This window comes from Camelus ferus, chromosome 7 (assembly GCF_009834535.1).
Source record: "Camelus ferus isolate YT-003-E chromosome 7, BCGSAC_Cfer_1.0, whole genome shotgun sequence".
Lineage (NCBI taxonomy): Eukaryota > Metazoa > Chordata > Mammalia > Artiodactyla > Camelidae > Camelus > Camelus ferus.
In genome coordinates this window covers 19,334,870-19,359,084 of record NC_045702.1, presented here as the reverse complement: position 1 = coordinate 19,359,084, position 24,215 = coordinate 19,334,870, and the positions used below count along the sequence as shown (strand labels likewise).

General features: G+C 38.1%; 2 protein-coding genes across 3 annotated transcripts in view; both read right to left on the bottom strand.

The window, feature by feature from the left end:
• Nucleotides 1-24,215, bottom strand: part of LOC102510491 (olfactory receptor 2A2) — a 92,131-nt gene that overhangs the window by 35,126 nt on the left and 32,790 nt on the right. The window lies entirely within an intron of this gene.
• LOC102510033 (olfactory receptor 2A5) lies at nt 9,240-10,172 on the bottom strand. Its single transcript, XM_006191443.2, has one exon. It carries the CDS (start codon nt 10,170-10,172, stop codon nt 9,240-9,242), a length of 933 nt encoding a protein of 310 aa, XP_006191505.2.

Here is a 24,215-nt window from a genome sequence, read left to right as displayed (position 1 = left end):
AGGTTTCCCCAGGTCTGCAACTGCTACCATTTTCTCTTATTCCTGAGACGGAAATTAACTGACGCCATCATACAGTTCTGAGGAAGGCACCTGAGACAATCTGGTGGTATCTTTGTTACTTAAATTTCTCTTACTCTTTTACCTAAATCTATTCTTATATTCAAATATAAAAGAGGTAGAATATAACTTTCTAAATTAGAGTTATTTTAGAATACACAGCAACCAACTTAGAAATTAATAGACTGATTGTCTTTTACCCTGAGACCGCTGACCTGCAGTAGATCTGAAATAGGCTTCTCTCCATTAAAAATTGTTCAGTTAAAGGCTTATTGGTGACAAGAATCCAGCTTATACCATTACATGTCAGAAAGTTGCTATTTCCTCATATGGATATTTTCACTTAAAAATCTGTATTTTGGATCTGTAACTTTTAATACCCAACATTGTTTATAGAGACCTTTCCCCTTTTTTTTGTCATCAGTCTTATCTATTTTAGTGGCATTTGTGAAAAGAACTAGGTTTTTATTTTAATGATCTTCATAATTATTTATTTTTATCAATAAAGTTTGCTCTTACATAAATTGTATCCTTTCTTCATTTCAACTATTGGTCACCATATATTCTTGAGTTTAATATTTAATTTATTGTGTCTATTTAAAAAATAAATGTAATTTGAACTTTTTCGTACCATTTTAATTCTACATCTTAAGTTTGATATTAAGCACTTTCATCATTAACATTGTCAGTAAAACACAAATTATGCAGAAGTGCATCTTTAGGTTTCCAAATATTTGTATTATCTCTTTGTTAATTTTAAATTTATTACCATTGGGATAAAACAGTGAATACTTGTGATGTTGATTCTCTGAAAATCTGAGAGGTTTTTGTAAATATTTAATTTTTTCAATTTTTATATTGATTTGAATGTAATATGTATTCTCATTAGAATAGTGATTCTCAAACCCTGCTGTGGCTGGGGAGCCTTAACATATACTGACACTTGGGACCTCCCGGCAGAGACTCCGATTTAGTCAAGTCATGTTTTCCTTTCACTTTTTTCCTTTCTTGTCTTTGTCTTTTCTTTCATTCCTTCAACACCCTCATTTCAACCCCTGTTTTCTGTTGACTTTATCTTCTGTTCTTCATAAGCTACACTGATCGATGGTGTTGCTTGTCCGACAGACTGATAGAGAACGGTATATTTTCTTTCAGGATCATTAATTTCCTTTCATTTGGGCTCACTCTTCTTAAAGGTTCTTGATGACATTAACTGGGTGCTTATCCATTCAAGGTAAAGGCTGAATGCTGTGGTTACCATTGTTCTCACAGTTAACAAAACCAGTCCTTTAATGGAAGACAAAATCCTCCATCACAAATTGAATGCCTTCAAAAGAAAAATGGAATTCCTCAAAATTAGACTTATTCTGCCTCCTCAGATAAGGGTCACCCCAATGCGCCTCCTCGCTGCCATACTCTGTGATAAAGTTAAGCATATCAGGACCCACAAAACGCAGGCCAGCCCCGTGGCCTGGTGCACATCATGAATCTACACCTGAGCCAGCCTGCACTTACTGGAAACACCTGTCAAGGAGACCTAACACGCACCAGTCACAATCCTCCAAGCCAGCTGCAGCAAGCTCCCCCTACCCGAGGAAAGAGGACCCGCCAGCTTTATAGGGAGACCTGCCACCATCCAGCCAATCCAGCCCTGTTTCTGAGCTGCCTCTTCTAACACTCTGTAAGATTCGCGCTTGTCCAAAATCCCTCAGGAACCATATTCCGCTGCTTGTGAGGCACTGCATTCCCCCAAACCATGCTTTCCCTTAAATAAAGGACATCAAACTCATTATTAAATTATTTTATTTTCATCATTTAACATCTGGTTCTCCTTCACCATTTCCAGTCCTCTTCTTACCAGACCCTACCTCCTCCTCACCTCACCTCTTCCTCCTCCTGCTGGACCTCTTCTGTCTCTTCAGATTTGTCAGTCTCATCAGCTGGCCTGGCTCCACGCCTTAATCCACACTTTACTCTCCTTCCTCCCACGTCTTGCTCTCCCATCTTCAGACACGCCATCAGCAGGCCTCCCCAGCTCCTGGAGCCAGGATTGCTGGGGCCGGGGCAGCAGGTCAGCATGCTGCTGAGCTGGCCAGGGCTGACAGCAGAACTCACGTGCTGGCACTAGGACAATGGCCCTTGTCTGTGGCTGGAAGGCCAACGGCGTCACTGAGGAGTGGAGAGACTTTGCAGCTGCCACAGCCACTGCCTAGGGACCCATAGGCAGCAAAGGTGATCCACCTTTAAACTCTAACATACACTTTAGTTATAAGTCTTTCTAAGGCAGCCTAGAATTATTTGAGATTTTCATGTTTACAGTCATGACAAGGGCCTTGCCTTGATTTAATTACTCACTGGTGTTACTTCCATCTACCTGTTATGGCTGATCAGAGTGTCCTTTTCTTTTTTAATATAACAAAAGATTTTGTTTGCTTTCAACAGTTACATTTACTAACATGTCTTTTTTAATCCAAGCAGATCCATTTGTAGTTCATCTATTGAAAGCCTGTAGGGGGTGCATTTTTATGAACACTTTTTTTGTTGCAGTAGAGTTAATTTACAATGGTACATTTCATTAGACTTTGTCTCACAGCATTTCCTCTCCTTCAGCTCTCTTATTCCAGAGTGATAGTTAAGCTAAGTACGAAACTGGAAAGTAACACTCTGCTCATCATTTTGAATGTTTTCTTCTTCCATCTGTTTTGATGAGGACAAGTCTGCTATTACTTTGTTATTCTTTTGTAGCTATTTTTTTTCTATGAAACTTTTGTAATTTTTCTCCTCCCTAACATTCTGGGGTTTCATTATAATATGTCTAGATATGGATTTATTTTTATTACCCCATGTTTTGATATTCAGAGTACTCTCTTGATTTGAGAATTCATTTACTCATCAATCAGGAAAAAAAAATCTCAACAGTGATATCTTCAACTACTCTTCTACCCCATTTTCTCCTTTCTTCTGGAATTCCTATAAGATAAATAAATATTGCATTTCAGTCTAGCTTCTATGTGCTTTTTATTCCACTTTCTTAAAAAATAGTCTCTCTGTTATATTTTTGGGTAAACAGTTCACTACTATCTTCTGTTTCACAAATTCTTTATTCTAATGTGGTCGGTCTAGAATTTATCCTATTTGTTGATTTTCTTTTTTGTTCTATTTCAGGGATGATAGTTTTATTTCTAAGATTTGCAATTGGTTCTTTTTGGAATCTACCTGTTGTTGTCTAATCTTTTTATTCTTAATTCCTTAGCCATTTAAAATAATTGCAATGCCCAAGGCAAGCTACAGATTTAATGCAATCTCTATCAAATTACCCAGGACATATTTCACAGAACTAGAACAAACCATAATAAAATTTATATGGAACCACAAAAGACCTAGAATTGCCAAAACATTACTGAAGAAAAAAAGAGGCTGAAGGAATAACTCTCCCAGACTTCAGACAATACTACAGAGCTACAGTAATCAAAACAGCATGGTACTGGTACAAAAACAGACATATGGACCAATGGAACAGAATAGAGAGCCCAGAAATGAACCCATAAACTTTTGGTCAACTAATCTCCAACAAAGAAGGCAAGAATATACAATGGAATAAAGACAGTCTCTTCAGCAAATTGTGTTGGGAAAACTGGACAGCAGCATGTAAATCAGTAAAGCTAGATCACTCCCTTATACCATACACAAAAATCAACTCAAGATGGATCAAAGACTTACACATAAGACAAGATACGATAAACCTCCTAGAAAAAAATATAGGCAAAAGATTATCACATATATCTCAAAAATGTTCTCCTATACATTATACAATGAAATACGATTCAGCCATAAAAACCAACAACATAACGCCATTTGCAGCAACATGGATGTCCCTGGAGAATGTCATTCTAAGTGAAGTAAGCCAGAAAGAGAAAGAAAAATATCATATGAGATTGCTCATATGTGGAATACAAAAAAAAAAAAAAAAAAAGCAGAACGTAAATACAAAACAGAAACAGACTCATAGATATAGAATACAAACTTGTGGTTGCCAAGGGGGCGGAGGGTGGGAGGGGACAGATTGTGACTTCAAAATGTAGAATAGATGAACAAGATTATACTGTACAGCACAGGGAAATATATACAAGATCTTGTGGTAGCTCACAGCGAAAAAAATGTGACAGTGAATATATGTATTTTCATGTATAACTGAAAAATTGTGCTCTACACTGAAATTTGACACAACGTTGTAAAATGAATATAACTCAATAAAAAATGTTAAAAAAAAAGATACAGTATTGTAACCTACTGAAAGAGCTCAATAGGTTATTGCAAGAATCAACTGATACCAAGCACAGAAAAGAAATCTATTTTGTAATTCTAGTCGTTGTAGTTTGGTAGGAACTACATTAATTTATTTGATTATATTTTTCCCAAAACACTATAAATATTTTCCTCCAATGGAAAAAGTCATATCAAAATTTGTCTGGCTTTGTATTTTACAACCAACATTAATTTCGTCCAAGTGCACTAATGAAAAGGGCCAAGTTCAGGAAATTTGAGGAGATTTGGTTGTATAATGCTCACTACTCCTCATTACGATAGAAAGTTAAAAATCATCAGCAAAAAATGGTTTGTTAAAATCAGTGTTCCCTTATTTTCTTAGACACTGTGAAATTATTATAACATAGTTTACCCTCCTGTTTTTCTTATTTTTCTTGTCAGTGCAACAAGCATTAGACTTTTAGATTTTAATAAACTACATCTGATCATAAAAATTAATTAATTAATTAAATAGTTACCATGCCTTTAAAAACTCTGTTTATGCATATGAAACATACAAATATAAAATGTTTGTCAGTTTATTCATTCCTTGGGGCACAAAATAAATGTCATCAGAAGTGAATCTGTATTCCAGTTGATGATTTTGGCTGCTTTTCTTGGCACTGATTTCCTTGAGTCATGGAAATAGATTCAAAGGCTACTCTACAGAGCCAGTCCTCCCCACCCCCACCACAACCCCCTCTCTCTCTCATCTAGAGGATTAGGGATTGTCTCAGCTTAACTCTTAGGCATTGTTTCCAGACCTGGATCCTATATTTATGACTTAGAATTATTTCCCTACAGTGATACTCAGTATATTGAAGGTCTCAGCACAGAGAGGGTGGGTGGCTGGACTCCAAGGCTGGTTGCAGTGTGGTGCCTGGGGGTTCTCACATTCTTAGCCTGCAATTCTCCTGAGGCTGTTTACTGAGGCAGTATATGGCAGTAAAGATTTTTGGCTTCTGTGAATAAGCAAAGGGTGCCTGTCCTGCCCTTCTTCATATCTGACTTTCGAGGAAGAAGCCTGACACCAGTTCCTCACTATCACATAGAGTACTTCAGTATCTTTTGTTTCCAAGATAAAAGTTCTTGCCACATCTGCCGGCTTCCAGAACTTGTGGGCTAACCCATGGCTTCAGCATCACTCACACGCCCTTTATGCCTTCCTTCTGGTCCACACAGATATTTACGCTGCCTTGGAGGCTGGTTCTGTCTCTTTCATTTCCTCTTTTCATACTTTATCTGTCGCTGCTCCGTGTTTGAAGCAAAAGTCATTGAGCTACTGTGGCTGGAGTTCAAGCTAGCATTTTAAAATGTGAAATTACACGTATCTAGAAGTTATGACAGCCATGTGAAAATTAAAATGAGAGAACCACAAACATGAAGCTTGTACAGCCATTCTTTCCTACTTCAATATTTTCTTTTGATGATTATGCTCACTAATTGAAAGAATGAGATCGTTTGGACTTCGACATGGAAAAAAATCAAATACCTTTAAATTGTTACAGGTTTGTTTAAAATCAATTTAAGCTCTCCCACAGTAAAAAAAATATATATATATTAAAAAGCTTATCATGAAATCATAAAATTTTTAAGATTGAAGAGACATTGGAGAGAATCTATTCCAAATGCCCATTCAATCCACGCATATTTACCCCAACTCTGCTTGCATATTTACAGTAAGATTGCACCTCAGTTAGTAAGACCTCGTTGTTGAATAACATGTCATGCTAGAAAATGTTTTCTCATATTGATTTTAATTCTACCCCCTTCTACATTTACTTATTGATTCCAGTTTTTTCCTTTAAGGAAGGCAATAAACAACCACTTTTACCTCTTACAGGATATTCTGTGGGACATTTGAAGACAACTCTTTCTTTTTTCCAGCCTAAACATTGAAAGTTATTTCAAAAAAACCATTTCTGTCTGTGTATTTGTTTATTTTCTCATCTATATATTCCTGTTCTAATCTCACTACCATACTTGGCAGGCAATTGTAAGGACAGGTAAAGCTACATAAGGGGTAAACTACTTCAAGTGTGGAAATTCCCACCAGTGAACGTGCCAACACAACAGTGAATTTCTATTTCCCCATATAGAACTTGAAACTTCCTAGCGGAGCTGTTCTGACGGGAAGTCTTAGTTGTCTGGGTGGGGCGTGAATGTAACAAAGCCATAGACTACAAAGGTATGATTTTTATATTTATTTTCCCTCCCAGATATTATCTCAAGAGTCCTTCTGCAATTATTATATATAGAGTGTAAAATTTTACGCAGAATTCTTTTTGCAATTTTATTATCCAGTAATAACAATGAAAATCATTTTGGATCCGAGCTCCTATGCACTGTCCTTCAACCTCTTTTAAATGAGACTTTCTCCAAAATAACTAATCAAAACAATAGTTTTTTTAATCATGAGTTTTACCCGCATTCAGTTTTACTGTGTGATCACTTTCATTTCCATTATACCCTTTTTATCAAGTATGTATATATTTTTTCCTGCCACTCTGCCCTGTCACGAGGATGCCAAGTCTCAGCCAGGCTGAGCTAAAATCTGTGATGTTTCAGGAAGAAAGCTGATAGGCAGTGTGGGTTTGGAATCAATACAGTCATGTTAAACTCCCAACTCTGTTCTATTCCTGGCTCCGCTGGGTAGAGAAAGTTACTAAAATCCTTTAAAACTTTGTTTCCTTATTCACTAAAGGAGGAAACTAATACCTGCTTCATGGTGTTAAGGGAGAAAGGGAAACAGAACAACGCAGGGAAGCACCAGCAGAATCCCCAGCATCAAGAGTAAGTGCATCCTCTTCCCTCTTGTCTCAGCCTTTTCAGAACCATGACTAATGTTAAAAGAATACATAGAAAAAGAGGTCATAGCAAAATACAGTTTGTTTATTAAATCCCGTAACACAAATATTGAAACAAGTAAGAGCAGTGTCAAGCTCAGGCATTTTCTGCGATTTACTAACAAAATATAGTTTTGTCATTTTTTTTTTTCCAGTCAGAGCCACTCCTCAGACCTGCTAGAGGTCATCTCTTTATAATTCTTCCATACCAGTTACCTTTGCACAAGCTTGGTCTTTTTGGTCTATTTTTTCTCAAGTATTTTTGAGCTGATGTTAAGAGTGAATGCCATCTGCTGATTTTTCTAATGCGTCCTTGTAGAAAAATTCTGAGTTCAAGCCTATGATTGATGTTTTGTGTGAGACAAACTGTCCTATATTTTCCTTTTCCTCTTCCCTTTTAGGATATTAACCTTAACATAAGGTAAACATATTTTAGAGAACATCATAATTTTTCAGTTACAGTTAAAAAGTAATTTTTGTTGAAAATATTACCTGTTTTCTCCCACCTTTAAAATAGGATAGACAATAATTCCACAGTGCTTTATATTTATTTCTTTATTCACCTTATTCTTTGGGGAGGAGGAGACTGGAACAAGTTTTGTGGATTTCTGTGGGCTAGAAATGTCCTGACTGTGGAGCTAAGAAGACGAAGATAATGGCCAGAGACAAAACTATTTGCCCAAATGAACTAATGAATAGAATAGTCAATGAGTAGAACAGTCAGAAACTAGACTTTGTGAGAACTGAGGGGAAAGAGTGCATTAGGAGAGAGGGAGGAAGGGAAAAATTTCTCTTTGCTCTTAAGTTTCATGGGAAAAAAGATATAGAGTGAAATTAAAACATGAGAGAATTAGGGTAAAAAAAATAGATATACAGAAAGATAATAATGTACGATCATCATGTATCACACACCTGAATGGCATGTGATACTACAAGAATAGAGAGGAAGTGAGAGAATTCCAAAGATACCACACCCTCTGTGTTAGAGAAATCACCATTACCATACCGTGTTGGCCACTTAAGTCCCGAACTTGTGCTAAAAGAAACAAATTACTCTTCCATGTGATTCTGACGCTAGGGTCCAGAATGAGTGATTTACATCACATGGAGCAGGTGCTCTCTGGAGTTTGGTTGAGGTTCCTACGAGTCTTTATCAGTCTCTGTTTTGTTATTGGTTCTAAATGTGAATCTACAACGTACGTCAAGTTACTAGGCTCCCTTGATGCGCTCTTTCTTCCACAGTATTTTCTAACACCTGTAATCATCATAATGGTCAAATGTCACCTACACCCAGCTTTGTAATCAGAACTCTGGAAAGTAACTCCCTAATAATGGCCCTTCAGAGTTATTCTAATCACAAAGTTTCTCTAACTAAATAGTGTAGAATTAAATGAAATGAAACAAAGATCCTGTTATTTTTCTGTCTCCCATATTTTAAAAAATCCATACAAGTGAACTTTGCTTTTCACAGAAATAAATTCATCAGGCTCAAATTCAGGTGATTTTTCAGAACTGATAGCATCACCCTTAGACTTTAACCTTCAGACCAGGTGGTTGCTCTTCCCACAGTCCTGACTGCATTTCCCAGGAGGGCACTGCTTAACCAGAGTCAACTTTTATTCGGTCTTGTTAGACGTGCACTCTTGTAGCAGCATTTATTATGGCATTGCTAGAACATTCTTACAGCAATAAGGGAGATGGAAATCATACAGGAATGCAAGAGGCAATTTAAGAGGACAAAACTTCAAAAGAATGAACTTGGGCCTTAGTGCTGGGACCTGGCGGTAAGAATCCATGGCTCCCTGCCACGTACTTCACCACTACCTGATTCTCGTCTCATGGCCTGTGCTCTTCACGACTTTCTGCTTGTGCTTTGCAGTCTAGTCAGAGCCCCATGTTTAGAAAGAGCAGCTGATCAATATATATTCTAAATAGCAGAAATCAAAGGCATGAGAATTTAAGACATTTGCATTAACATTCCCCCAAATGTCACAGAGAACAAATCTTCCACTTTCCAGAGTCTAGCATTGCTCACATTGGCCTGTCCTTCCACAGTACCCTCCTCAGGGCACCCCTGACCTCTGCACTCCTCAGGCTGTAGATCAGTGGGTTCAGCATAGGGTTGAAAAGACTGTAAAACAGGGAAAGGACCTTCTGCTGCTCCTCGGGGTGTTGAGATTTGGGGGCCATGTACATGACGATGGCACTACCAAAGAAGAGCCCGACCACGCAGAGGTGGGAGGAGCAGGTGGAGAAGGCCTTTCTGCGGCCCTCAGCTGCCTGGATCCTCAGGATGGCAATCAGGATGCGTGTGTAGGAGACCAGCACCAAGCAGAGGGGCCCGACTAAGACAAACACAGAAGCAGCAAAAATGACAACTTGGTTAAGCCTGGTGTCAGCACAGGCCAGCTTGAGGACAGACAGGATTTCACAGAAGAAGTGGTTGATTTCACAAGGCCCACAGAAGGGCAGTCTCAAGATGAGAACCACATGGACCAAGGCCGGGAGGGAACCACAGACCCAGGAAGTGATGGCCTGAACAGTGCACACTCTCCAGCTCATGATGACAGAGTAATGCAGGGGGTGGCAGATTGCCACGTACCAATCGTACGACATCATTACCAAGATGAGACACTCAGTGTGAGCAAAAGCCATGTATAAGAAGGTCTGCATTATGCATGGGGCAAAAGAGATAGTTCTTTTCTTGTTCAGAAGGTTTGCCAGCATCTTTGGGACATTGTTGGAAGCATATGAAATGTCCACGATGGCCAGGTGTGAGAGGAAGAAGTACATGGGGGTGTGCAGCCTGGAGTCCAGGGAGATGAGCCCCAGGATGGCCCCGTTCCCCAGCAGGGTGAAGGCAAAGAACAGGGAGAAGAGCCCAAAGAGGAGCACCCGCATCTTTGGGCTGAGTGGGAATCCCAGGAGGAAGAATTCCGTGACCCATGTCTGATTTCCTGTCATGCCCTGGCGACATGTCTGTGTTGGTCACTGCTGCCTCAGTGCTGTGTGCTGAGGAGCAAATGTAGATCTGGACTCGCTATTAAACAGAGAGAGGGGGGTTTATGGCATAGACTGTGCATTATCTCAGTGAACAATCCTTTTCAGAGTCATCATGTCAAGTCCTTTAATCCACAGTAAAGCAGAAAGGGCTAGGTAACTAATATAAGGGAATACAGGGTATCATGTACTATTTTCATTTCCACAGAATTTTATTTACCTTTGACAGCAAAAATTTATACTCTTACTATCACGATGGCAGCCACAGAACAAACTGTTTTCCATAATGACTATTTCATTATGAGAAAAGCCCATAGCCAGATTCTCTTTTTTACTTCTACTTTCCAATTTATTTAGTTTTCAGATTTTGTTCCTACTTCCTCTTTATCATCTGATTTGTTCTTATTTTAAAACTTGTGGGGAGGACATTGCACACAGCAGGTGCTCAATAAATGATCACAGAGTAAATATACCAATGAATAAAATGAGAATGAAATGTACAAATGTAGCTTCAAGGAAGTATGTTTCCCTATGTTTTCTACTAGATTTAATGCTTTAGTACATGAAGTTGGCACTACGTTTTTCTTCCTGATACTATGCAGGAAAATCTGGCTGTTTTCCTTCTGTGCATGGGCAGAGTGACATCACTAGTTTGGTCACCAATCACAGAAGTAATTTATGGTCCACGGTCAGGGCAAGGACCTCTGTAATACATTTATACTCCTGCCCCACCCCACCTTCCTGCAGGGCTGCTTCCCTGGTTCTGATAAGTAGATGCTGTTTCGGCTCATTGTATTTGGACAGTACATTTGTTGGACGGATGGATGGATGGATGGATAAATAGATGGATGAAAGACATTACTTTAGGAAAAACATCCAGAGTATGTCTTGGAATTTAATCAAGTCTTGTGACTCTTCTTTCATTTTCTTTGGCTGTCATCCCACCAACCATATGGCCACTGGGGTGAGAGAAAGGGAAAACCTGAAATGATCCATAGACGTATACACCTATTACAAGACCGTTCATGATATACACGACCTTTCTCGATGGGCAGTTTATGGCTCCAGGTTTGCAAATTCCAGCCCTGTCTTAAACCCGGAAATCTGCCTGCCCGTAAGTTGACCATGTACTTCCCACTCAATGGGTTCCTCCAGATCCCAGCTTCTCTAAACTACCACACTTGGCAAAAAAAGCCTTTACTCACTGTGGCACTGGTCTTAGAAACAGGATTAGATTTAGAGGAAGCTGCACAAAAGTCAGGAGAGATTTTGAAGATCAGAGCTGAGAATCTTGTTCCCTCTGAGGGTCTGAAAGAGGGACTTTGCAGGTGCAGGAGTTGTTCCTGTTCTCTTGACACAGACTGATGCAGGGACTGACCTGCTCACGGTGAGCACCAGCAGGAGAGGTTTTATGGTGAGCTCATCTCCACCCAAGCCCTCCCAGATCATCCTTGAGTGTCCTGAGGGAGAGGGGACAGGGATATATGAGACACAGACATCATCTCTGCCAGAAGAACAAAAACTGTTTGTCTCTGTCTCCATTTCTCTGGACTCTGGGGACAGATGTTCAGAAGAAAAGGGGCTGGCAGGTGGTGACTTAAGATCTAGCTGGATCTATACACATGAAAGTCACAAAATAATAAGAACAAAGATACTCCTGGGACCACATTATAAATTACACTCCCCAGGGATATGGATGGTGATGAGTTCCTGGATCTCAGTCTTGCCCCAGATAGATCTGGTGGAGCTTGGAGGAGGTAGATCAACATCCTTATGAGATAATGACTTGAAAACTGGCATTAATTTCTTTCTCCTTTCCTCCTCAGATAACTTAAGTTAGGTGTTGGTAGATTAGAAAAACACTTCCATTCCTGTCATTCTCTTCACAGCAACAATTATCCTTTGAAAATGCAAAGCATATTATGTATCTCTTCTACTTAAAAATCTATAACACCCTCTCTTTAACAATATAAGACCAAATTCCTTTTGAAAGCTTTGAAAGAGCTAAATATCTGGCCCTTCCTCCTTCTAAGACTACATCTCTTGTTATATTCCTCTTTGACCAGTGTGTTAAACCTGTACCAGACCTAGAACAAGTTCTAGATCATATCAAACTCTTTCCAGCCTCAGGGATTTTGCACTCATTGAACCCTATGCTAGAAGTACATTCTTGGTTTAATTATCACTCATCCCCTCTTCCCCAACCACACAATGATTATCTAGCACAACAGCATATATCACAAACTAAAATTCTTATGCCTTTATATCATTTGCATATATCTAAGTATTAGTAACAATGCTACACTCTTCTCAATACATCAGAGGACACCTGACATTGACTCATCTCACCATTGGCAGTGTTTTAACCTTGATCATCTGATTATGTTGATATCTGCCAGATTTCTCCATCATAAAGTCCTAGTTTTCCCTTTGTAGTTCATTAGCGTTTTGTAAGAGATATTCTGATGTTATACCAACATTTTTATCCTTATCAGAACTTTATCCATTCAATTGATGACCACTGCCTAAATCAATTACCACTATAATGGTCAACAAATGACGAGTTTCTATTTCTACCATTTCTTCTTTATTTATGAGTTGTAATTCTGCTAAATAAGAGCTTACATGATGCTCATTTATTTTACTGGTCATTTAATTGTGCATATCAGTATGGACTCATGATTCCATATTTTATTCAGTGGACTGTAATCTGTTACTTTTATTTTTTGTTTTTATTTGGCTAATAGGAGTTCCTTCAAGGTGACCGTGGTCCCCTCTAGCTACATCCCCACTTTATTTTTTTTAGTATTTTCTTATTTTCTGGTGTAAAAGATGTTACAGGCTGATGAATGGATAAAGAAGATGTAATATACACATACACACACACACACAATGAACTATTACTCAGCCATAAAAAAGAATGAAATCTTGTCATTTGTAGGAACATGGATGGACCTAGAGGGTATTATGCTAAGTGAAGTAAATCAGACAGCAAAAGGCAAAACCATATGATTTCATTTATATGTGGAATATAAAAAGAAAAACAAGTTAACAAAACAGAAAGTTAAAGATACCTAGAGCATTTAGGTGGTTTCCAGAGGGGAGGAGAGTAGTTATAAGTGAAACAGGCAAGGGAAAGTAAGAAGTACAAACTTCCAAATGGGTCACAACACTGAAATGTACATCATAAGGAAGATAGTCAGTAATCATGTATCTTTGTAGGGTGATAAAGGTGGTCAAAGGTACAAACTTCCAGTTATAAGACAAGTAAGTACTAGGGATATACTGTATTTATTACAACATGATAAATGTAATTAATCCTGCTGTATGCTATATATGAAAGTTGTTAAGAGAGTAAATCCTAAGAGTTCTCATCACAGGGAAAATATATATATTTTTTCTATTTATTTAATGTTTTACCTGTATGAAATGATGAGTATTCACTAACCTTACTGTGGTAATCATTTCATGATGTATGTAAGTCAAATCATCACGCTGTCCATCTTAAACTTATCCAGTAGTGTATGTCAATTATATCTCAATAAAACTGGAAGGGGAAAAAATTGTTTTCATAGGCTCTTCTTGTATATTTTTAAAAATCTTACCCTAGAATTAGCCATTTCTTCAGGAAGCCCTGTTCCTTTTAGTGGAGAAGAGCACTTAAAAACCAGGATCTGAGCTCTCAGTGTGTTCACTGCCAGGGGTGTGTCAGTTCTTCTAAGCCCTCCAGGCCAGCAAATAGGAGCAGAAATGTATTTACATACTTACGTACTTATACACACCTACATGGACACATAAAACTATTTCTATATTTATGAATATATTTTAAAATGTGGTTTCACTAAAAGGTGATAAATTGTACTTCACCAAAGTTAAAAACTTCTCTTCTTTGAAAAGCATCACTATGAAAATGAAAAGGCAAACCAGAGAATTGAGTAAAATGTTCAGAATACATATCTGACAAGGGACTTTTACCTAGAATACATAAAGACCTCTTAAATTTAGTAAGAATACGAATGACCCAAATAACAAGTGGACAAAAGGTTTGAACAGACAGTTCACAAAAGATGATACACAGTGTCAGTAAGTACATTAAAAGATGTTCAACATCATCATTCATCAGAGAAATACATATTAAAACAATGAGATACCACAGTACATCCACTGTAATGGCTAAAAATTAAAGCCCAACTGTGGTGAAGCTGTTGATCAACTGGAAATTTCATATATTGCTGGTGAGAATATAAAATGGAACAACTATCCTTCAGTGTCAAATAAACTAAAATATACATTTTCACAGCGTGAAGTGTGAAATGTAAATACTTCTAGATATTTTCCAAAGAGAATAAAATCACACAAAGACATGGACACAAGTGTTCAGAGTTGCTTTTTAAAAAACTAGCAAAAAATTAAAAAGAATCCAAATGTTAACCAACAGTTGCGTGGGTTTTTAAAAAATGATGATCTATCCATACAATGGAATACCATTCAATAAAAGTACATGAATTGCTGATATATGCATTAACATGGACGAATCAAAAGCATGATGAGTGAAATTTCTTTCATCATTGGAAAAATTGAGAAGATAGTAAAAGAATTAGGAATTTAAAATTACAGGGAAAAATAGGTGTGTGAAAAGCAATAAATATTTTGTTCACTTTGCTTTCAAGATGTTCACTATCGGATATTTATCATACAGCAGCAATTTATATTTTTAATCAATGCGCATTAATAGACGCAGTAAAATATTTTTGAATCAGACATTTGGGGTTTGTATGGGCATTAAAATTGTCTTTTGTACTGTAAGTTACTGTTTAATTTTAATATTTTATCAGAACTGTCTCCCTGTACCTGTGCCTAAGTGAAAGAAGACAGAGAGTATTTTCTCTGATTGCATCTATATGAAATTGTGTAACAGGCAAAACTAACCTATAGTGACAGAAATCTGTAGCAGCATATCCAAGGGCAGGGCAGAGGATAAGAGGGCATAAAGCCACTGAGAAGGGGTGCTAGGAGAGTTCTCCGAGTGAGGTAAGTGATCTAAATCTTGATTGAGCTGATTTGTCGTAACTCATTAGACTATAAACTCTTAAAAGAGATACACTAAATTGTGTATGAATTATCCCTCAATGAAGCTGACTAAAAAACAAAATGACTTCATATTGATTGCTTCCATTTCATTCCTACCGTCTCTGAGTGCTTTCTAGACTGTTGCCATTCTACAGCTGTGAGTAGCTTTTCCAGTTGTAAGTCCTCGAAGCCTTTGCTTACTTGCTCCATCAATTACTTATTTGCTCAGTGTGTCCAATCTCTCAAACATGCTACCTCCACGCTCCAGTTCACATACACAGATTCCCGCATTACTATCCCACCCACACCCATGAAACCAGCCAATTGTCGATTTCTTCTTACAGGAAAAGGTGGGAAAGATAGAAATATTTAATTATTGCATTTTACAGTCTTTATATTCATTTCTTCATAATCTCTGTTTCCAATGATTTCTTCTTTTCTTTTTGCATTTGTCTGTCACTGGAAACTCCGTATATGGAGTTTTACAAAGGGTGACAGGATAGTCCAGCTAGCCATTTTGTTGAGATACTCTCAAATATAAATGCCTCTGGGACCTTTTGGTTCATTCAATGAATTCTCTGACCTCTTGTCTAATTATGAGCAGGAGGTGTAGACTGGTACCTAAGTGTGAGAGACTGAGGTGCAGGGGGAGTAGCTGGGCTCACATTCTCAGCCTTCAGTGCTCAGACCTGCACTTAATTCCTCTGTTTTCAGACCCAACTCTCACTGGCTCCAGCTTTTGTCTGGGATGCCAGAATTTAGGGCTTTTATCTTCAGTTTTTCCATAGGATGAGACTGTGGGCTCTTGCCCAGGGCGAGCTGTGACCTAGCTGTATAGGGATGGTACAGAAGTCAGGAGATCCAATCACTGTAATAGTAGACATTTATTTTACCCCATTTTACCTTTGGGTACCCCCTCCCTCCACTGTTGCTACTGCCCTCAAGTCTGCAGGCTCTCAGAGGCTCTTAGAGGTAATGTGTCTTCCTTCTTAATTGTTTCCCCTTCTGTGTGCTTGTTAGTTAGTAGCTTCCTCTCTAATAAGTTACTTAGCACTCTTCCACATACTTTTCATATATTTTTAATGCTGCAATTTTTGTTTGCTGTCTCCTCTGCCATCCTATTTGTTCCTGTGGGTTATACCTTTTATTGTATTGTTGCTTCAATGGTATCTGAGAAGGGAGAATATATAAACATGTACAACAAATCATTGTTGCTTTAAGAGATTACTTACTTAAAATTGATATTTCTATCAACTAATTCTTCACCCTAAGAATTCTTTCTCTAAAATAGATTTAATTTAATTTATCTAAATTTTTACCTAAGGAAATTGCCCTGGTGTATTCAGGAAAATCTTTTGAGTACTGATAGCTTGCTGGCTTAATTTTTTTTTGGAGGGGTGAGAGATATTTGAGAAATGGGGAAATGATTTACCTTTACATGATGGTCTAAAGCCTCTTTATTAAATCCCATCAGTGTCTCTCCTGCCTGGGCTCTCTATAATAAATTGAATTCACCCTGGGTTCCTCTTTCGCTCACCTTACTACCAACCCTGCTCCACTGGTACGTCTGGCAGACGGTTAAGCACGAAAACCAATGTAAACTCGCGGTGAAAGAGCTGAGAGAAACTGGTCGCATCAGCAACACATTTCAATCCTTTCCGTTACTTGCTTCCCGGACTCAGACTTACTTCTACAAGAGAGTTTGAATTAAACAGGTTTTCATCATGAATGGATTGATTGGTTCAATTAAATGGCCAATCTGCTTGTGCCCGTATAAGCAAATATTTGCGTTCTTTGTGTGCTGATTTCCTGGGGATGGGGGGGATCACCTGACATCCATCAGGTTAACGGAAGCCCTGAGGTGGCCTGAGTCTGGGGATGGGGCTGGTGACACGTGCTTACGCTCCTCACTGTGGATCTGGTCAGTGCCACACCTCCTTCAGGTGCCACCCAACAGGCCAAAGTCTGTACTCAAATATGAAACCAATTGCAAGAGCCTTACCCATCAGCGGCCTATTAAAGGCTCTGAAGTGCTCTCCCCTTGCTTCCAACCTCCCTCGGTGACTGTGAATGAATCTAGAGAGAGTCTAAGTTGAAAGGCCTGTGCACCTCTGAGTAGTCTGCCCAGAGGAATCACCTTTAAGGTTTCTCAGAAGTTTTCACGCCCTTACTCCCCAAGAGCTCCCTCAACTTCAGTTAGTTTGCTACAGAACCCCAAGGCTCAGGAGCCTTTTAGAGAACTCATTAAAAAGACACAGCTGGAAAGTTGCCTCAGGCATCTTGGCAAAGATGAAAAAAAACTTTTTAATTGATCTCGAAGGAATAGAAATGATTTCAGGATCTAAAAAGTAAGTGTCAGAAAAAAATCTCATGGAGTTCACTAAAACTTTGCCACTATTAATTACAGCAGCAGTGCTCTCAGAAGGCGAGTGCTCAAGAGACCGTGGGGCGCTTGGCCTTTGGGGAAAAGCCCTGCTGGCTCAGCTGTGGGCCCCGGAGTGAACGTTTACATGGAGTGTGGGGACACCCTTTTTGGAGACTGCCGCTCCAAGCGTTTTATCAAGTAATTGAGCTCTCTTCCCACGCACACATTTAGCTAAGAGAAAAATAAACCAGGCACATTGGTTAAGACCTTCGTATGAATTACTGTAAGTCATCAAAATAATATTTAAAAGTAGGCATTTATTACCTTCCTGCTTATAAAAGAAGCAAGTTCCATCACGTTCCATAACTCATCCAAGGTCATATAAGTGACAGCCCCCAAATTTAAAACTGACTCTGAAGCCTTTTCCACCTTTCTGCTGATAGAATCCAGCATAAACTTAAGCACGCTCTCTCTAGACCATCTCATAGTTTCTAGTTCAGTTACTCAAACAGCTGCCCTGCATATTTTTTCTTAGCAACAGCAAGGAAGAGAAAACAGAGCAACATTAACTTAAGACATGATGGTAAAGGATAAAAGCTAGAATTTCTTCCAACTAAAATTATCCCAGTTTTAACATTTCCTGCTGCTAGCATGTGTCTGTCCCCAGCGCCATTAACCCCAGGTCTAACTTCACCATCGCCCTGTCATACATTCCACTTAAGACACCTTCACCAATATGCTATAACAGAATCATTTTCAATAGTTAGATATCAAATTGATGCCAAGTGATTCAACCCTCTCAGGTCTTCTGTAAGCCTTAACTAAGGCCCAAGGCCTGGGGGAATGCCTGAGGTTAATAAGCTACAGGGTTTTTCTAGGTCCTGCAAGAAGAAGGTGCCAGGACAATATTAAATGTGCAAGGGATTTATCAGGAAAACACTATGAGGGAAAATGAGGAGGGATCCAGTGAAAGCTTAGAGAGCCATCTGATGCTGGTCTGATTCCTGTGAATGAGAGAAAGAAGGAAGAGATCAAGGCATATGTATCACCTAGGGTCACAGCCAGAAACAGATGGCAAGCTCAAATATGGTAATTTGAGGAAAGTTTAATAAAGGGATTATTTACAAAGGTTATGTGCAGGGACTGGAAACCCACAAGGGAAAGTCCAAGATCCTGCACCATTAATAAAACTTTTTGCAACCTCTAGGCCTAAAGGAAAAAAGATTGTTGTTACTGGAACACAGAGACAAAGAAGGGCTGTGCAGAAAGGGTAGCCTGATATAAACTAGAATCTTAAGGCAATTGGACCAGTCCACACTAACACTGCAGGAAGTAAATCAATACCCAGCCTCACTCTCCTCCCTGTCTTTGGTCCTTTGTCCTTGTTTCCAATGAGCCAAATCCAACAAGAAGCCAGAGGACAGTGAGGCCCCACGGATGCAGTACACGCAGATCAGTTTCACCAGGCAGGGAACAGGGCGGGGAGAGGCGAAAGCATGAATATGGAGAGGCAGAGGGAACACACCCACACAGCATTCGATTTGTATGCTCATTAGAACCAGCCATGGCTTTAGACTCCATCAGATCAGAAATCTCAAGGAAATTCCACATATTTTATTTGTAAGTATTACCTATAGGAATACACAACGTTTTAAATAGTAATAAAAAGTACACATGTTAATAGTGATAAGAAGAGGGAGAGAATGTTCTTCTTTAGAGAATATTAACTCGTAATTGTAAAAGGACAGAATTAGAAAAATCAGTATTTTGTGGCCAACTTAACAATTGATTCAGGCAGTCACTGGATGCTGAAATAATTGGCTGGAAATAGTGTTAGGAGACAGGATTCTCAGATAATCTCCAAGATTCATGCTGCAGAATACTAATGAATTTCAAAGGAGGAAAATGTTCCTTTACAACGGAGGAATCTAGTAGAAGCCCACTTAACCAAACCTAACATTATCAGCCCTGGAACAGACTGACATCACGTGCCTCCTGCTAGGAGGCACTTGGAATAACACAACATTACCTACGTAGAATTCCTTCCAAAAAAGTTTTATCTGGATCTAAATATGATGAATCCAAATTTCAGGATTTTCTGCCAAACAACTATTCTGGACTCTTCAAAAATGTCAACAATGGACTTGAAAGACAAAGTTTGAGGTTAAATGTGACTAAAGAGATAAGAAGCTAAATGCAATGCATGATCTTTGATCAGATTCTGAATTGGGTAAAAACAACCCAAAGAGCCATTGGTAGATAACAATATTGTATAAATGTTAAATTTTGTGAGTGTGATAGTGGTCTTGCATTTAATATTTGTTATTAATCTGCTCTTCATTGGTGAATAAGTGTGTGTGTACATATATTCTATTAAGTTTACTCATAATGTTTAACATACTTTTTAATGATTCAGCAAGTATATATACATGAATGTATATATATTTTAAATATATATTATATACTGTAACACACAATATATATTATATTAACATATATTATATTAACATATATATCATTATATATATGTTATTCCCCTCCTTAACTTCAGCATTATTGACATTTTAGACTAGACAATTCTTTGTTGTGGAGGGTTGTTCGACACATCAAGGCAAGGTTAACAGCATCCCTGGTCTCCACCCAGTAGATGCCTGCAGCATCCCCTTCCATTTAGAATAATAAAAAATATCTCCAAACATTGTAATATTTCCCTTGGGGAAGGGGCGCAAAATTGCCACAGATATACGTATATGTGCATCTATATATAGCTAGCCAGCTGTCAAAAGAAAGCAAGACAGAGAGAGAAAATATATCAAAACACGGACAATTTAGTCATTGGTAAATGTAGGTGGAGATATGGGTGTTCACTACATTACTCTTTCTAAAATTTTATGAATTTTAAAATCTTATAATAAAATTTTGGTTAAAAAGAAAAATGGAATCAAATCAAGCATCCACTAGATTGGCCAAAAGATGTGCTACGAAGAGAAGACAAAGTAAGAGCAGAAGATACAGAAGAGTCTGTATCTGTCAGTCTGACTCTGACCCCTCTTCTTTCTCTCATTATTTACCTCGATAACCAAAAGGTCACAAAAAATCTGTTCATATGTATTTTCTATTTCTTACACTTTTAAATTATCTAACACAGAGGAGTTACCTGGCACTAATATACAAATGAAATAACCGTACCCTGACCGATCAGGCCAATTGATCAGCACACCTTTCCCAGCCTGCTTGCTGCCTTCACTCCAACCTTCTCTCCTTTTCTTCCCCCATTTTCCAGTCTCTCTTCTCAGACTGAACTCCCAAGTTTAATAAAAAAGTGTTATTCAAGCTGTTCTTTCCACATGTAAGTTTCTGGTAAGGTTATTTAGCTTTAGCTCATCTTAATTAAGTCATTTAAGGTAAAGCCTAATCACTTTGCCGATGTGTATTTTAAAGAATCAGACTATAATGTGATTAAAAGAAGAAGAAGCAGTGCAATACATATCGCTTAATCACCTTCATTTCCCCTTCTCTGCTCACCCTCTGCCATCGTCACTGAGCCCTGCGGCCACCATAACCTCTGAAACGCGAAATCACTCATCAGCTTTCCCAGTTCTTTAAATTCACTTACCCTGATTCCCTGACTTCCTGAGAACCTCTAATCTTTCCATTGTTCCACACTTCCTTCTACAAGTCTGGTCTTGTTTTCACTTCTTTGCTTACCCTGCTTACACTCCGTGTTCCATCTCTCTAACTAGTGCTTTTAATAGATAATCTCAATCACCTTGTCTTTCTCTGAAATTTCCTGGAAAAGACACCTTTTCTTTGATCAGTCCCACAGTTTCACTGTCTTTCCCCTCCAACTCAGGGTGAACACTGCTGAAAAATATGACTAGTGGAGAAGCAGTTTCCAACATAAATTCATAATATACAGCCTTATCTGGACCATCAATCCTGCCCAGCAATCTTTTGTCCACACCAATATTTTAATCTTTTTTCACTTTATATAAACCTCAGACAACCCCATATCTCACCCCCATTCCATGTCACACATGACAGATTATTTATCTCCTTTGCACAGAGCAAAAACAGAAGTCCTCACATGGAAATCCTTCATCATCCCAATACAAAACATTCCAAGGTCCCCACATCCACATCGATGCTTTCCTCCTCCTTTCCCAGCCAACAGAGAAAGTGTTCCCTCTATACCAAAGCCCATTCTCTACACAAGGGCTCTTGGTCCCATCCCTTCCTTTTTCAGTTTTCCCTCTTCCTCTCCGTTGGCCCTTCATTCCCTCACTCCCACAGGGTGCTAGCAAGCAGACCTCTCTCGCCAGCTACTGGTCTGTCCTGCCCTTCACTGTCAGAATTGCAGAAGGGCTTTTCCAGACTTGCTCTCTTGCTTTAATCTGACCCCAAACCCAACCTTTTCACTAAAATTCCACTAAAATGATTTTAATAAGTTCCTAGCAAACTTTACATCATTTAAAACTCAGTGTCATTTTAGAGCTTAGATATTTTTGTCTAAAAATCTCAGAAGTAAACAGAGGGGCTTCTAGTTCTATTAACGGGGTATGCATCTGTCTCAGTCTGTTTGCGCTGCTGTAACAAAACACCACAGGCTGGGTGGCTTATCAACAACAAGTGTTTATTTCTCATGGTTCTGGAGACCAAGAAGTTCAAGATGATGGTGCTGGCAGTTTTGGTGTCTCATGGGGCCCTGATTTCTCTTTCATAGACAGGTGCCTTCTCCCTGTGTCCCCACATGGTGGGAGGGACTAGGGAATTCTGTGGGGTCTTTTATGGCCACTAATCCCAGTAGGAGGTCTCAGACCTCATTACCTAATCACCTCCCAAAGACCCCATCTCCTCATACCATCCCCTGGAGGACAGGGATTTCAACATATGAATTTTAAGGGGACACAAAAATCAAACCACAGCAACATTTTGTATTTCCACCTTCTTTTCCTGGAAGTCATAAAAAACAAAAATCATAAACTCTATTTTGGAAAAACTAAGGTCTTTTTTTGTTATTTTATAGCTTAATGAAGTATTGTTGAAGAACAATAAAATGCACATATTTAAAAGTGCAATTTAATGAATTTTGACATATGTTTATACTCATAAACACCACCACAATCAAGATAATGAACACCACGCTCAAAAGTTTCCTTTGAAATCCATCCTTCATCCCACCTCACTCTCAGTTAATCTCAACTCTGCTTTCTGTTACTGTAGGTTAATTTACATTCTCACACTTTCTAGAGCTATATATGAATAGAAGCATACAGTATATACTCCTCTTGATAAAACGTCTTTCATTCAGCATAATTATTTTGATGTTTGTGTATGTGGTTGCTTGTATCAATAGTTTGTTTCTTTGTATTGCTACATAGTATTCTGTTGTATGAATGTATCATAATTTGTTTGTCCTTTCACTTACTGACGGACGCTTGTGTTATTTCAAATTTTGGCTACAAATAAAGATGCTGTGAACATCTGTGTGCAAGTATTCCTAAGGATCAATGCTTTCACCTCTCCTGGGCAATGACTGAGTTGTATGGTAGGTGTATGTTTAAATCCTTAAGAAACTATCAAACAGTTTTCCAAAGTGGTTGTGCTGTTTTAGCTTTTTACCAGCACGTGATGAGCGGTCCAGCCGGCTGCTCTACAGGCTCCTCAACGCTTTGCATGGTCAATTTTAAAATTTTGGCCATTCTGATAGTTGTATATTAATATTTCATTGTGGTTTTAATTAGCATTTTCCCAGGTAATTAAAATATTGATTCCCTTGTGCTTACTTTCTGTGTGTGTATATATTTTTTGTGAAGTATATATTCAAATATTTTGCCTATTTTCTTGGGCTGTCTGTCTTAATACTGAATTGTGGAAATTCTTGACCTATCACAAATACAAGTCTTTTTTTGGATACATGTTTTTTGCAAATATTGTCTCCCAATTTGTAAGCTGCTTTTTTATTTTCTCTGTACTGTATTTTGAAGACTAAAATGTTTCAATTTTGATAAAGCCTAATTATCAATATTTCATTTTTTTTATATTATTTTAGAAATCTTTGCTAATCCAATATTACTAAATTTTCTCATGGTTCCTTCTAAAGTTTTAATAATTTTACCTGTTATATTTAGAGCCATAATATATTTTATATCAATATCTGTACATGATGAGAGTTAATAGTGGCTGGGTTTTGTTATTTTTTGTTTCCATATGGCTATTCAATTGTTCTAGTACAATTTATTGAAAAAATTATTGTTTCCCCATTGACTTCTTTTAGCACTTTTGTCAAAAATTAATTGGTTAGATAAACACCAAGTTTATACTGTATAGCATAGGGAATTATATTCAATACCTTATAGTAACTTGTGAAAAACAATATGAAAATAAATATATATATATGTTCATGTATGACTGAAACATCATGCTGTACATCAGAAATTGACACAACATTGTAAACTGACTAGACTTCAATAAAAATATATATAAACAAAAAATTAATTGGCATGTCAACAATATTGAGCCCTCTTTTACATAAGCATGATATAGCTCCATTTTTTAAGGTTTTCTTTAAA

Bases quoted from the DNA above. Each gene is read 5' to 3' on its own strand.
- LOC102510033 (XM_006191443.2), bottom strand. From the start codon at position 10,172: ATGACAGGAAATCAGACATGGGTCACGGAATTCTTCCTCCTGGGATTC.